At 39.0% G+C, this 15,319-nt stretch overlaps 1 protein-coding gene across 16 annotated transcripts in view; it reads right to left on the reverse strand.

The window, feature by feature from the left end:
* LOC139475077 (phosphatidylinositol-binding clathrin assembly protein LAP-like) overlaps positions 1 to 14,889 on the reverse strand; it is a 68,367-nt gene extending 53,478 nt beyond the window's left edge. For all 16 annotated transcript variants that reach the window (XM_071258312.1, XM_071258310.1, XM_071258311.1 and 13 more), the window contains exon 1: positions 14,616 to 14,889. In XM_071258312.1, coding sequence (XP_071114413.1) covers positions 14,616 to 14,745 — 130 coding nt within the window. In that variant the 5' untranslated portion in view covers positions 14,746 to 14,889. The remainder of the gene's footprint in view (positions 1 to 14,615) is intronic.
* Between the last annotated feature and the right edge of the window lie 430 nt (positions 14,890 to 15,319).

Genomic DNA, 15,319 nt, shown 5'->3' on the forward strand with positions numbered 1-15,319 from the left:
TTGCTTATGGTTCCATGGAAATGAACACACAGAAGCATACTACTTTTTCTAAAATTCAAAAGTCTGAATAGGTCTTTTAAAGCAAATTATAAAGGCAGTGTGTCCTCCTCAAGTGGTCACCAATGCAAGAACTTTCGTGTAGAAGTGTAAAGACTCTGACATGAGAGAGAACTATGTACACAAAGTTTCAAAAGATTCTTCCCTTTTTTCTGCTCTAGGCTTTAACTCCTCTAAGTCTCTAAGACAAAAATCATAAGTATAAATCATAATTTCTAAATTATATAAATGATAAGAACAAGTTGTCCCTGTAAGAGACTAGAGTCTTCAGAACTGTCCACATATCTAGACTTGCCTATTATATGGCCAGGATTACTATAATGACTATACACCCATGGACTGATGAATATATGTGCCTTATACAATTTACATACCGGTAATTTATTTACACACCTTAGATGCTTTTCACGTGAACGCATAGTAAATTTACATATACGCACGTAAGTATAGTTACACATGTGTAAACTTACTACCTTAGTAAATGTTGTGCATGTGAACGGGGTACTAGCGTGTCACATTTATTAATGACCCGTGAAGATTCGGGTAGAATAGGTCTTCAGCAACCCATGCTTGCCGTACCGGCGACTATGCCTGTCATAAGGGACGACTAGCGGGATACGGTGGTCAGGCTCGCTGACTTGATGATGCATGTCATCGTGTCCTAGCTGTGTAGATCAATGCTCATGATATCATCACTGAATTGTCTGGCCCAGACTCGATTATTTACAGACGGCCGTCATATAGCTGGAATATTGCTGAGTGTGGCGTTAAACAACAACAGCCTTGGAGCACAGCTAGCTTTAACTCTACTTACTTCATGGGAACTGTACACAAGTAACAAGCTATTTCATTAATCCATCATAACAGTTCCAGTTCCAGTTCCAGAATCCTAATGCCTAATATTCACATTCTTGTATATATTTGTATGAAACTGGTAGTAGTTTCTGTATTGCTATACCATGTGTACTGTACCATTCTGAAGAATCTGTAGATCACTGTATTGTTACTCCTATCTACATTCAGAAGCTAAAGGCGCCAATCCATCAATAGTTTATTTTCTATGCAATCCATAGTCCTGGGAGCCCTACTTATAACTGCCAGGGTCGTGGTCAGAGCATTCCTTGGAGAGGCACCAACAGCCAGGTGCTGAACATCCTCTTCAGGTGAGCACTGGGACCTTAGCAGCATGGCCAGATTTGATGCTGACTATAGACTACATTTGCTTATCTATCTAAATGTTTGCTTTCACCATTGGTTGGTTTGTTGTTTAACGCCCCACTCAGCAATATTTCAGCTATATGACGGAGGTCTGTAAATAATCGAGTCTGGACCAGACAATCCAGGGATTGATATCATAAGCATCGATCCACCCAATTGGGATCGATGACATGCATCAACCAAGTCCGCGAGCCTGACCACCTGATCCCGTTAGTCGCCTTTTACGATAAGCATAGTCGCCTGTTACGGCAAGCATGGGTTGATGAAGACCTATTCTACCCCGGAATCTTGACGGGTCTTGCTTTCACCAAGTCACACCTCCATCAGTGTAGGTGGAACATGTAGGATCAACAGTGGTATTAGCCCAGATCTACATGCATGGGAAATAGCATCAATCCACTCCAAAAGAAAATCCCATGGTTTGGTCCAGGTAGTCCATCAACTATATGTCTTTCGTAAAAAAAACATTTTTCCTTTAAAAGGCGACTATGCTTGTCGTAAGAGGCGACTAAAGGGACTGGGTGGTCAGGCTCGCTGACTTGATGCATGTCATCGTATTCGAATTTTGTGTATCGATGCTCATGACGTCAGTCACTGGATTGTCTGGTTCAGATTCGATTATTTACAGACCGCCGTAATATAGCTGCAATATTGCTGAGTGCTGCGTTAAACAACAAACATCATTATCATTATTATATCTCATACTATAGCCCAACACAACTGTCCCTGGAGCTGAACAGAGTGTCTCATACATTACTAAGACATTATTGGGCTCAAAATTAATAAGACACAGTACACTGAAATCAGGACCATGACAGTTTCTCCGAGGACCTAGCATAATACACTGCACAAGATTAGTCTGGTCCAGCAAAAACAATTTCTCAAACACCATTTGCAAGGGCTTGTGGCAAGTGCTGGAGATTTCATCTCTTTACTCCAACTTCGGAAGGGCTTTCTGCAATAATGCTCTGAAAAATCAATACCAGTAGTTGGCAATTGAAGTTGGATGAGGTAATTCTATCCTGACTTGTGTCTCCCTTGAACTCCCCTGGCATCTACTTCTATTCTTAAACATGCTTTCCATTTCAAAACACCTTCAATGCACAAGGGCACAGCCTGACTTTCCAATCACAACCAAAAGCATATCCGACACAGCCATAAACCCATTTCTTCCTTCACACTGACTGATATCTTAAATCTAATTAAGGTTTATAATCCTACCTTTGAAAATTCATGGATCGTGTTCTTGGCCAGAAACATTCACTGTCATAATACCAAACTTCCAATATCTGAAAAACACTGAATTTTGCATCTAGACCAATTAGTGAAACCCTTTTCCACAAATCAATATTTAGCCAATACTTACAACAAAAATCACACAGCCACCGTCTGTTCTAGTGGTTCATATTACCATCCAGCGGTTTATGCTTGATATCTACAATATTATGTCTCTCGTGAAACATTAGACAAAGATTGAAGTGTATGGCTGTAAACCCCATACAATATCCAGTTTACACCAAGGTGTAACCTCATAACCCATCCACGCACCTAGCAAGGAACACCGCTTTCATTCACTCCCGATTCCATCCCTTGTTTCAAAGACTGTGCAGACCAGTGCTGGCGAGGGAGTAATTACAATGACATTCGAGGTTTATCAAAGAAGTGCAGATAGTGTCCCACACCAGCAACACCAGATGTGTTGTAGAAGGTTTTCACTGGCCTGATAGTGAACAGAAAATGTAAATACCAACCCTGATATAATATGTGCAATGGTGAAGATAAACCTGTCCTTCCCGAACACTTACATAGTGTTTGATAGTGACTGTTAGCTAATTTTGGTAATGTCAGCTGAGATTATGAAAAGCAGGGTAAAAATTTACTAAGTGCATTTCAGACCAAAATAAATACCAAGCATCTAACTTCTAATGATGGGTATTTGTCGACTATATATATCGACACATTATATACAGGAAGTAGGTCGCAATTAGTTTCGCAAATTTTGGAAATTGCCACTTTCTGAATTTCATTTTGACTTGTCACTTATGTAAACGTTGCCAAGAAGATGAAAATATGCATGATTTTGAAAAAGGCAATACACACATATTTTCCATAGCATTTCAAAACGTGGTATATCAGTAATACTGTGCGCCTCTTCCAGCCTCTTATCATTTTCTTGTCCCATACTCCCACTAAACAGTTACGCTTCATATGAAACACACCTGTGGATAGTTAAATGAACAGATACCATGAACAGTCCGGTCAAAAAATGAAATAAAACATGAAAATTAAAATGCTACATCTAAAGTTTGATAAATCTGAGAATTTATTGATTGTGGTCTAAACAATCTACTGAGGTTACATGGTTGCCAAACATGTCTTGTGAGCATAATGAGTGAGCCGTGTGTTTGTTGTTTAGAATGGCACTACTCCAGCTGTATGACACTGGCCTGCAAATATGTCACATCACAGCAGACCTGTGAAGATTCGGGATAGAATAGGTCTTCTGCAACCCATTCTTGCTGTAAAAGGTGACTATGCTTGTCCTAAGAGGCGATTATGCTTTTCCTAAGAGGTGACTAATGGGATCATGTGGTCAGGCTCGCTGACTTGGTTGATGCATGTCATTGTATCCTAATTGCGTGGATCGATGCTAATGATGTCAATCACTGGATTGTCTGGTCCAGACTTGATTATTTCCAGACCGCCATCATATAGCTGGAATATTGCTGAGTGAGGTGTTAAACAACAAACAAATTTAACAGTCATTTTTCATATCAAACACACCTGTCGACAATTTAATGAACAGATACCATGAACAGATACCATGAACAGTTTGTCAAAAAATGAAATAAAACATGAAAATTAAAATGCTACATTTAAAATTAGATAAATCTGAGAATTTATTTATATACAAAACAAAAATACCTTTCAACAATACCTGTTCAAGGATTTTTTCACCTGATACTATTGCAAATATCTTAAAACTAAAGGTAAGAACCTCCAAACTGAGCTTATGCCCCCACAGAAATTCGTTTATTTGTTTGTTGTTTAACACTGCACTCAGCAATATTCCAGCTGTATGACAGTAGTCCATAGAATAATCAAGTTTGGACCAGACAATCCAGTGATTGACATCATGAGTGACTCACACGGAAACAAGAAAATAACCAGTCACTTGTAATCTTATCATTTCCTGGTCACTTGATTTACGTATGCACAACCCGAATTTGTCTCCAGCAAACCATGCTGGTACCGTGGGAATTCCTGGGTTAGAATTTGTCCCCAGCAACCCATGCTGGTACCGTGGGAATTCCTGGGTTAGAATTTGTCCCCAGCAACCCATGCAAGTCATACCATGGGGATTCTAGGTTACAATTTGTGCCAAGTAAACTATGCTGGTCATACATTAGAGGCGACTTAACTTATAAGTCAAGCTTGGTGACTTGGTTGATTCTCAATATACCCCGACGGTGTGGATCATTGTTCATAATGTCAATCACTGGACTGTCTGATCCAGACACGATTACTAAAAGGCCGTCACCGTGTAGCAGGAATTTTGCTGAGTGCTGTGTTAAACAATAAACATGCACACACATATATACATGCCCTTGGTTTCAACATCAAGTACTGTCAATAGATATCAAAAACTTTCCAAAGACTGACTAATAAATTCTAAACAGCAGCACTTTCCATTAGAGGCTCATTAACACCATCCATTATAAAACTGATGACAGAGCAAGGACCAAAATTAAGTTGGATCAGAGATTTGAACTGCAAAATGTAGGGCAAAGGGGTCTAAGCAGTCTACATCTTGCTGTACAGAGTTGCTTCCCTTGGCAGTAATAGGATCTGGAAGTTATGGTTTCAAATGCCAGATTTGCCTTGACTTTGACCCTTGCTGTCAGTACCAGTCTCCATAGGAATTTATTGTTTACAGTATATACACTATACATTTCAAACTTTATCAATATCACATTGTTCAACAAATTATTTACATTGCACACCACCTGGTTAACAAATGAGTACTGATCATCATTTCACTGGGTTTGTAAATGATGTGTTCCTCAGTTAGCAATATTCCAGCTATATGACACTGGAATGGCCATAATGGATCCTGGGTCTGAGAAGCTAATGGCTGATGGCACTATCAATGTCCCATGGTGGCCTTTCAGCTCAATGTTTGTTTGTTGTTTAACGCCACACTCAGCAATATTCCAGCTATATGACAGCAGTCTGTAAAGAATTGAGTCTGAACCAGACAATCCAGTGGTTGACATCATGAGCATCGATCCACACAATTGGGATACGATGACATGCATCAACCAAGTCAGCCAGCCTCACCACCCAGTCCTGTTAGGCGCTTCTTAGGACAAACGAAGTCGCCTTTTACGACAAGCATGGGTTGCTGAAGACCTACAATATTTTATTCACATGTCTTTCATCTCCATGCCACTATTCTGTGATAATCTGCAGTCTACCACTTTAGCCACTACTTCGAAGCCTGCATCTAGTAAAATATTTTTCTGTATAGGAAGTTCAGCTAATAACAGTCAACATATTAACATGATTAACATTAAAATCTACTAAAAATTATATAAAGAGCAATGTTTGGGATAGTAGACTCAAAAGATTCTTGCACAGACTGAAAAGGGATGGAAATAAACACTTGCAAATAGGATAGAGGCTAGTAGAAATTAATAGAAATTATGATTCTACTAGCCTGTAAGGTCTGTAAGTATTTAAACATAGGCTGTAAATCATATATCCTCCTCTAAATTCCCCCGTCAAATCACTGTTAGACATTTGGCACAACCTTTCGGTTCTTAAAGATTGAAATTTGAAAGTCTTATTTAATAAGGAGTAGTAAACTTTTGCAGGGGTAGCAGGGGAAAAAGTCCCACTAGCCCTGTGGATTTGTTCGGTTTTTTAAGTTAATTTGCATCCCTGACTGACCATAGGCATCAAAAGGTGATTGGGGGGAAGAGACTTGATTTATACAAACGACACATACATTACCATGTTTACAAACCATTGTGTATCATGATAACTATCATAAGATAAGTGAGTTGTGTTTAATGCCGCTTTGAACAGAATTACAGTTGTATCACGGCTTGTCAGCTTCATGTGGTAGGAAAGTTTGAAGTAATGCAGGTCACAGACGTTTACCACTTTCACGAGCACAGGCATAGAGCTGACAAACTTTGAAACATAATCAGGGCAAACCGGGGTTTGAACCCACAATCATAGGCTTCTGGCATGACCAAGGGACACAACTCTACACAGCGAATGGTGGCGCCTTTGACAACTGGGCCACTTTTGCTCCCTGTCATAAGATGAAGCTAAACAGACCATTGCCTTACATATCAACACGTTCCAACATTCACTTCAGTAATTCATTTGTATCATGTGACAGAGCCCAAGGTGACCGAACTGTACATGATCACCAGCACCATACTGGTGAAAACAGGGTCATGCATATGGCACAGAAGAACCCAAGATCATAAATCAGGGCAAATTAGGGATTCAACCCAAGACCAGAGGATCTGTCAACCTACTGAACACCCCCAGTAGATATGATACATTTCAGAAACAACCTATCATCCATGTTAAAAGTTCCTGAATATTGAGTTCAGTAACCAAAACAAACCCATTCCCAATCCCCTCCACTATGATCAACACACAAGCTTTGTATGGGGCAAGAGGATGAATAGGGCTTGTGGTACTGCAGGGAATGTGACCTGTCACCAACATCTGTCAACACGCTGATCAAGTACGAGGACCTGAACAGTGCACTGTATCACTACCATCTCTTCCTGACCACAGCCGACATAGTCAGTATCTACTATGGCGTGAGGTGGTAGTTATCTGTCCACACAGACCTACTTAATTAGCCTCAGATTTGTACCTATGACTAAGTGTAGTAGAGATTAACCACTTAAGTTCTGTCACTTAATGAAGTCTTAACAAGCCAGCTTCCCTTTGACATTTGTCACTTGTGACACAATCAATATTGAAAAACACAACCTGAATTCGCTTATCGCAAACTTGATGACATAATTCCTTGGTCAACATGGTCAAATCTCCACACATAGATAAGACCTCAACACCAATACCAACACCAACACCATCACCAACACCAGCCCACCTCCAACACACACACTTAATTACAGTAAACTTACAACCTGGCTTCAAAGACCACATCATGCCATGCATCAATATTTTCTATAGCATCTGATTGCAATCTTAACCCTTATAGTCACTGTATTGTATTCCTGGTCAGAACTGTTCCCCTGAGCCTCATGCTTGTCACAAGAGCCGACCAAAGATCGAATTGTACTGCTTTGTGACTTGGCCGATGTCGCCATACCTGATGACACGGATTGTTGCTCAAGGTGGTTTGTCTTTCAAAAACTTGATTTCAAAAATGCTGCATTGATATATCTGGCTGACGGCATTGTTAAACATTATGCCTTCAATATCAGTGTTTGAAATAAAAGAAATTGCCAGACTGCCATCAGGACCCACAGACTTAAGAGGCTGCAGGCCCTGACTAAACTCTTCAGGCCTTCATTAAAAAAACAGCAGCTTACTGTGACAAATAAATTGATGAACTAACTGCCGGCCATTAGGAATCATACTACTTTGAAACTATGGACTTACCTGCAACAGGTCTAAAGTCAAGAGTTTATTTCGAACACTGCTCGCTATAGTGTAGCATACCATGTTAGACTAACATCTAGTTTCTGAAATGAACATATCGAACAGAAAAAAACAACAGTTGTTCCTTTATCTTAATAAAAATATAATAAAAGGGAGCCCAGTGACTCTCTTCATCCTGATACTACAGTAATCTAGACTTGCCTAACGTTATAGACTTGCATGGGCTGTATTTGATATATATTTGTATCAGGGTCTGTAAGACTATAAGGGTCTGTAAGACTATATACCATGTATACTTTCATCAGAACAACTGTTGATGCATGTGACACAATAGAGAGCTAGTAATGCCCAATGCTACCCAGGATATGTATTGCAAGTATTGCCAGTTAAAGTTCCATTAGCATTTTTTTTTAAAAGCAGTGTCTACATCCGATCAGATTTTATTCAATACAAACATACCTTAAAATATTATTTCAGAGACAAAGTGTTAGTTTAATGGTACCAATATACAGGGGTATACACCACTGGTCAAATCCAAATTGTCTGCATCTCATTTCGGACTAGTAGCTTTATAAACTAACTAGATTTTGGAAGACACCAACTAGTCTCTCTGGATTTTAACTAGTCTCGGACTAACGAATATGTATTACAAACTAGATGATGGGTGCGCTAATTCTGCATGTTCATAGAAAATGCTTTCCATCCTCTATTTTTTGTTTGTATTTTATACCCAGTTTACAAGGAAACAAACCGTATGACTGTAAACTCAGTATTAGGTTTGATTTGATTTTCACAACATTTTCCTTTTTTGTATGTATGCCTTATGTCAAACAATGTTGTTCAAAACCTGTACAACAAATAGAGACATAGAGATATTAAACATATTGGATATGACCATTTGTTGTAGATGCCACAATATTGCTGCTATATATAACAGCAGCCTCACACATTTGTCTCTGGGCTAGACAATCCTTTGATTGATATTGTGATCTACATCCCATGTTGTCAGGGTACAGCATCTGATCAATTTCTACACCTCGTACAACAAACGAATTTCAATTAACCAGTACGTTGATAAACCCTTACATCCCAATCTCTTTAAAATCAGACCTCAGTTCTCGCTACCTCTAAACAAAGATCTGAGGACATCCCAATACGGGTCACGTCAGAACGACCTTTCATCCGACCAGTCAGAGCATCGCTTACCAGGTTATGAAAGTGACAGTCGGAATGTGATTTCTGATCATGCAGCCTCGAAAACTTTAACTCCGAACGATAGTTACGGGTTTAACAACTGTATCCATACAATCTAGACCATCTATTAGCCGTTCCAGAATGTTCTTTGGTTTAGGTTTTAAATTTGTAATCGAGAATTTGTCAAAATATGTTTTGAAGCGTAGTCGCCAATTTGAAATTAGCGCCATAAAGCACTAGAAAGCTGCCTTCTGATTGGTCATTCCATTGGTCGGTCAAAGTTCGCGCAAGGTCGGTCTGACGTGGCCCCGTAATGGGATGTCCTCAGATCTTTGTTTAGCGGTAGCCTTACATCCCTACTTGAATCAATATATACATTCATATATATATATATACACATAATGATGAGCTACACTTATCTGCACTTAGGCCTGACTAAGTGTTGAAAGAAATAAACTATATAAAAGTCATTCCAGTTACTGTTTTGTGTATTCTGAATGTTTCCCAATTTCCCAGTATTCAGGGTTTTGTTATGCTTGTGGTATTGTTTATCTACTATAGTAATCTACTGTCTAGCAGTTTTACCTATCACATGTATATGGTATTTTGCAGTAAACATGAATGAAGAAACAAACGAACGAACGGCTTGAACGAACGAACGAACGGCTTGAACAATTTTCTAGCTATATCAATGTCACATGTCAGCTTCATGTGGGAGGAAAGACCAAAGGGATGCAGGTCTTGGACGTTTACCACTTTGGTGAAACCTATGAGCACGATTTGTGCTGACAATCCAAGAAACATAATTTGGGCGAACTGGGACTTGAACACATGATCATTGGTTTCTGGTGTGCCCAAGGGACGCAGCACTTTAGACGACTTGGCTACGTGTGCCCTGTTGTGCCATGGTAGAAAAGAAGGTGTAAACCAAGTGTTGACTTAGCCTGTAGCCCCTACCCTGTGAAAACTAATGTACGCAGCACATTATTTAATACAAACATACCTTAAAATATAATTTCAGAGACAAAGTGTTAGTTTAATGGTATTCCTACACATAGAATACAATTTAATTTCCATGTAATTAATTAGAATCTCGTCTGGTAACTGGAACTGTTTTCTTGTTCTTGAAAAGTACAGATTCTATCAAGAAGAATGTTTTCAAAAACAATTGTGCAGCTGAAAAGTAATTTATGTCATTATTTCAAACACTGATTTTTATTCCAAATTTACTGTATTTACAATACAGAAACATACCCATGCTAATAATCTCTATATATTACACTGCTACTTTTGCTATATCCCTGTGTTACGGGTTTTAGACGCTTAAGGAACATTCGTAGTGTTCTCACTTATCACAAAGACAACAACCATAAAACATGTCACTTACTTACAAAAAGACAACTTTCTTTCAAAACCAAGCTATCATCTGGGTATTTACAATGTCTGTGTGACACCACACCTGTTATTATAGCACATATAATCGCAATAAACATGGCCATCCGAATACGCATGTCTGAAAACCTATGATCCGACGATATATATTTAAAATTAAAATAATCTTAAGTGAAGCAGGTTGGTATATTAGCGGTTATTTCTTTACATTTGGAATAGTCTGAACAGTTGCATTTAACCAGTTATTGATCACTATATACAGGCATCCCGCGATCTTGTCATTTCAATCGAGAAAAATATATATTGACATACCATAGACAAATAACATCAAATTATTACGAGTCAAAGTACAGCATTTATGAATTACTGATGCATTACGTAACAACAACGATTCAAGGCATCAATGGCAGTAATCTGATCGTGGAAAAGATACTGGAAAAGAGCTAAAACAATCAGCCACATATACATTGAACAATTGAAGCAATCTAGACTTGCTTGGGGGTCCTCAGTTTTGTATTAGAGTCTGTATGAGAGACTAACACAGGGCATGTTTAATGTCCAGATGAGACACTTATCAAAAGAACATTGAGTAGGTAGCCATCAATGAACTGCTTCACATAAGCCATGTTCACTTTCTTTCATTACACACTCATTGTTTTAATGCTTTCCGTGGTCAAAATATCACATCAACATACCAATGTTTTGTCTTATCATCCTCCAGTGTTCACATTAAACAATGGCTGGCAACCATCATTACTTCATCGAGTTCATGATTCATGGCCACATGAAACTGCCTAACAATGTGTCAAGGGACTATTGTCTTGAACAGGGCAAATGATTCCCTGAAGTATCAATGCACCCCCATATTTCACAAAATATGTTTGCAATGATTTTTTGTTGTTGTTGTTGTTGTTGTTGTTTAACGCTGCACTCAGTAATATTCCAGCAATACTATGGTAGTCTGTAAATAACGGGAAGCATTGAGGTGAATGTTGTCACATCTATATTCAGACATTTAACTTGGAATGGGGCCGATATCAACATTGATAATACGACTATGTCAGGTAATAAAATAACATTAGCATACATTTCATTTTCCTTACAAATGTAAGAGGTACTTCCTGCATCTGTTCAAAATCATAACTTATTGACGTCAGTTGTAACAGAATCAATACAACATTTAACTTGCCATTGGCTAAAATCCTCTTATATTGTATGTAGGACTAACTGGTTTAAGAGTATAATGCACATGCAAATTAAGTGGTGAGTGAGGCAACGTGATACAGGGTTTAACGTTGCATTAAGGTCTAGTGCACTTATATATATATATATATATATAGTGTGTGTGTGTGTGTGTGTGTGTGTGTGTCTGTGTCTGTGTGTGTGTGTGTGGACGTGGGTGTGTGTGTGTGTGTGTGTGGACGTGGGTGTGTGGGTGGGGTGGGGTGGGGCGTGTGCATGCATGAGTGAGTGAGTATGATTTTACGCTGCTTTTAGCAATATTTCAGCAATATCACGGCGGAGAAAACCAGAAATGGGCTTTACACATTGTACCCATGCCTGGAATCGAACCCGGGTCTTCGGTGTGATGAGTGAGCGAGTGAGTATGGTTTTAAGCCGCTTTTAGCAATATTCCAGCAATATAATGATGGGGGGTACACCAGAAATGGTGTTTTTGGACCCCTGTCGGGAATCGAACACAGGTCTGCAGCGTGATGAGTGAGTCAGTATGGTTTTACGCCGCTTTTAGCAATATTCCAGCAATATCACGGCGGGGGACAACAGGAATGGACTTCACACATTGTAACCCCATTTGAGAATCAAACCCGGGTCTCGGCGTGACGAGCTAACACTTTAACCACCAGGCTACCCCACGGCACCTGTACTACTCATGACTTGCATTGGTTTTATAGTGCTAACCCACTGAAAATCAGTCTATTGACTCTGGGCCAAGCAAGGTAACAAGTACGTCTTTTGGTATGACAGAGCTGGGGATAAAACCACCAACCTTCCGCACTCAGGCAGCTCTATTAGCTAGACCTCGGACGCGGTCGAAATGGTTGGGATGTCCAAGCTGATTCTCTTCTTTCTTTGGTTGCCAAAACACAGAAAGTCAGAAGTGATACCAAAAATTGTGTCCAAAATATGTGTTTCATGGTTTTTTATATTGCGATTAGTGTTTTGAAATCAGGACTTGTGAAATGTTGCCTGGATCGGTTATTTTATGTACTGTCAGTCTGTTAATAAATTACCAGAAACACTGAAATAGCAAATTTTGCAATCCACTTAAACCGGCCACCTACAACATGTACAAATACTTAACACCTGCAAATGGAATATTTGTTCATATTGTCTATCTTGTATCATTATCCTTTCAACGGACATGGAGAGACATGTAGACATGTATTTGTTTCCAAGTGTGATATGGGGCACTCACTTTTAGATGTTCAGGTGTGCCCTCTTGTATTCAAGTTTGCCAAAAAGAAAACGTCTGATACAGCTTCAAAAACCTGTTACTCATGTCACAATGATGTAATTTAACTACGTTAGAAAGCGCTTTTCCTTTTCAATGAGACTGATAATGCCATTTTCAATTTCTGAATCCTCAGGTTTATTTCATGAATCCTGTGCACTAAGCATGTTTTTTGGGTTTATTCATGTGAAACTACTATTATCACTAGCATGATTTTAGAAACAAGTCGGTTTTTTTCTTTAAAAATAAATGATTTCTATTCAAATATAAGGTGTGCCCTTCAGGCATCAGGAACTTCTTATAAATCTGCCATTATGATTTTAACTATGACACGACCACGCCAGTACAAGAAGGTGCATCATATAATCCTGTAGCCTACTTAGTGCAATGATTTGTGTGTAGTATGAGGTTCTGTTCACTGGGGTCACTGGAGTCTATTATCCCGTAACACATGGCATGGGTGCAATACTGGTATTTCTATGTCTTCCATCACTCTAGGAAGCTCCGCTATATGGCTGAAATAATACTGATGCGACGTTTTCTAACTCACTCACTCTAGCAAGCAACAAAACTAGTTGCAATATCCACTTCACATAAATCTGGCAAATATCAAACAGTAACCATCTGGCTCACTTATCAATGTTAACACACATGGTATCAATATGGCAACACTAGTACTATAAATATAGATGTAATATGAATACAAACACAAATCTACCAACTGTCATCATGGTCATAGCTACTTGCAATTGACTGAAAGCACATTTGCACATCTATATTGACACAACCTTCACACAACATACCAAGCATGCTTAACTTATGCTACTGAAAAATGTGAATTTGCAATTAAGAGGTTTACCTACTATCTCTGAAAGAAAATATGCTCGAAGGAGTTGGTGCAAAAAGAGAGCTAGCTCCTAAATCATGTAAACATACAAAACTTCTATTCCAAACATTTTCAAGCTGGAGCCAGTAACTTTTTTTGCATCAACAAATTGTATTTTTTCAACCTCAATAAGAATTTACTCTATTAAATAAAAGTTGCTACATCATACACATTCCACCAAACTGACTCTGACACACCCCCTTGTTAGACTTGAAAGTCACACAACCATCAACCATCAACCTGATCAATGCAAACACTTATTTTAAAAATAATTTTAATATATTTAACATACTTAAATAGATTGTCAGTGAAATTGAATTTCATGTATATTGATATCTATGAAATACATGTACATTACACAACCACAACTACAACAAATGTCACTTCCTATATCATCTGACAGCTAAGCTTGACATTTCTGACAGTTCTGAGTGGTGTGATTACTGTGCAGAACATATATTCCATAATTTCCATGTGACATGCCATTATCGTGATGCTAAACAAGAAGAAGGCAGTGAAAAGTACTCAGTGTTTTGCCGTTGCTACCACCAGTTCTATCTGCTTGTATGTGCAATACATGGCCTCGTGAGGTGGCAGGGATCCTCCTCCCCCCGGCTTCTTGCCGGACACGCACCTGCCGCACGCCCCCTTTTTCGGCATTACTACCGTAGACACTCATGGTAATGAATTTTTGTTAGTTTATGAAATCGTGGACAATGAAAAAAATATACTCACAATCAAGGTGCTTTTTCTTTGGTCCAATGATTTCTTCTGTCGTGGCTTTGCAGACGGATTTTGCCAACCCCTGACCGGCAATGCTATGCCTAGCCGCCTGAACGCGGTCCATGATGCTCTGGCCCGACATTGTTGCAATTGCACAGACAAAATCTGTCCAAAAGTATCAACAGGGCCAGGTGATTGACCCTTATTCCCGTGTAATGTTCTTGTGACACCTTGCTAATAAATATTGGGGGTGGTAATCTCTCCTTGTTCCCAAGATGGCGGAAGAGGGCTGTATTTTCATGTATCACGTGATCAGGAGCATTCATTGTTTTTGATTGAAAATGAAGTAATCATATTCACATGAGATGGTTTCGTTTGTAATGGTCATTTGAAATTCATTTCGTTTTCATAGTTATGCACTTTATGTGTGAGGACTCTGTGATCATCACTTGTTATTTTGTAGACATATTATGTAACCCACCGTTTTCATTATGTGGAAACCAAGCATGGCATGTAAGGAGTTTATTTGTCACTCTGCTCTCACCATTAAAAACAAAAACACCATTACCGTTATAAAATCATTATAAAGGGGTGGGACTTTCCCTGCAACCCTCGTAATTTATGAATCACAATCTTTCACTCACACCAGTGAGGATTTTGCTTGAATAGACCCAGTTTTACATAATAAAACATGTATCTCTGTGCCGGTTGATCCA

The sequence above is a fragment of the Haliotis cracherodii genome, unplaced genomic scaffold (genome assembly GCF_022045235.1).
Source record: "Haliotis cracherodii isolate W230 unplaced genomic scaffold, xgHalCrac1.p SCAF_3, whole genome shotgun sequence".
NCBI classification, from domain to species: Eukaryota; Metazoa; Mollusca; class Gastropoda; order Lepetellida; family Haliotidae; genus Haliotis; species Haliotis cracherodii.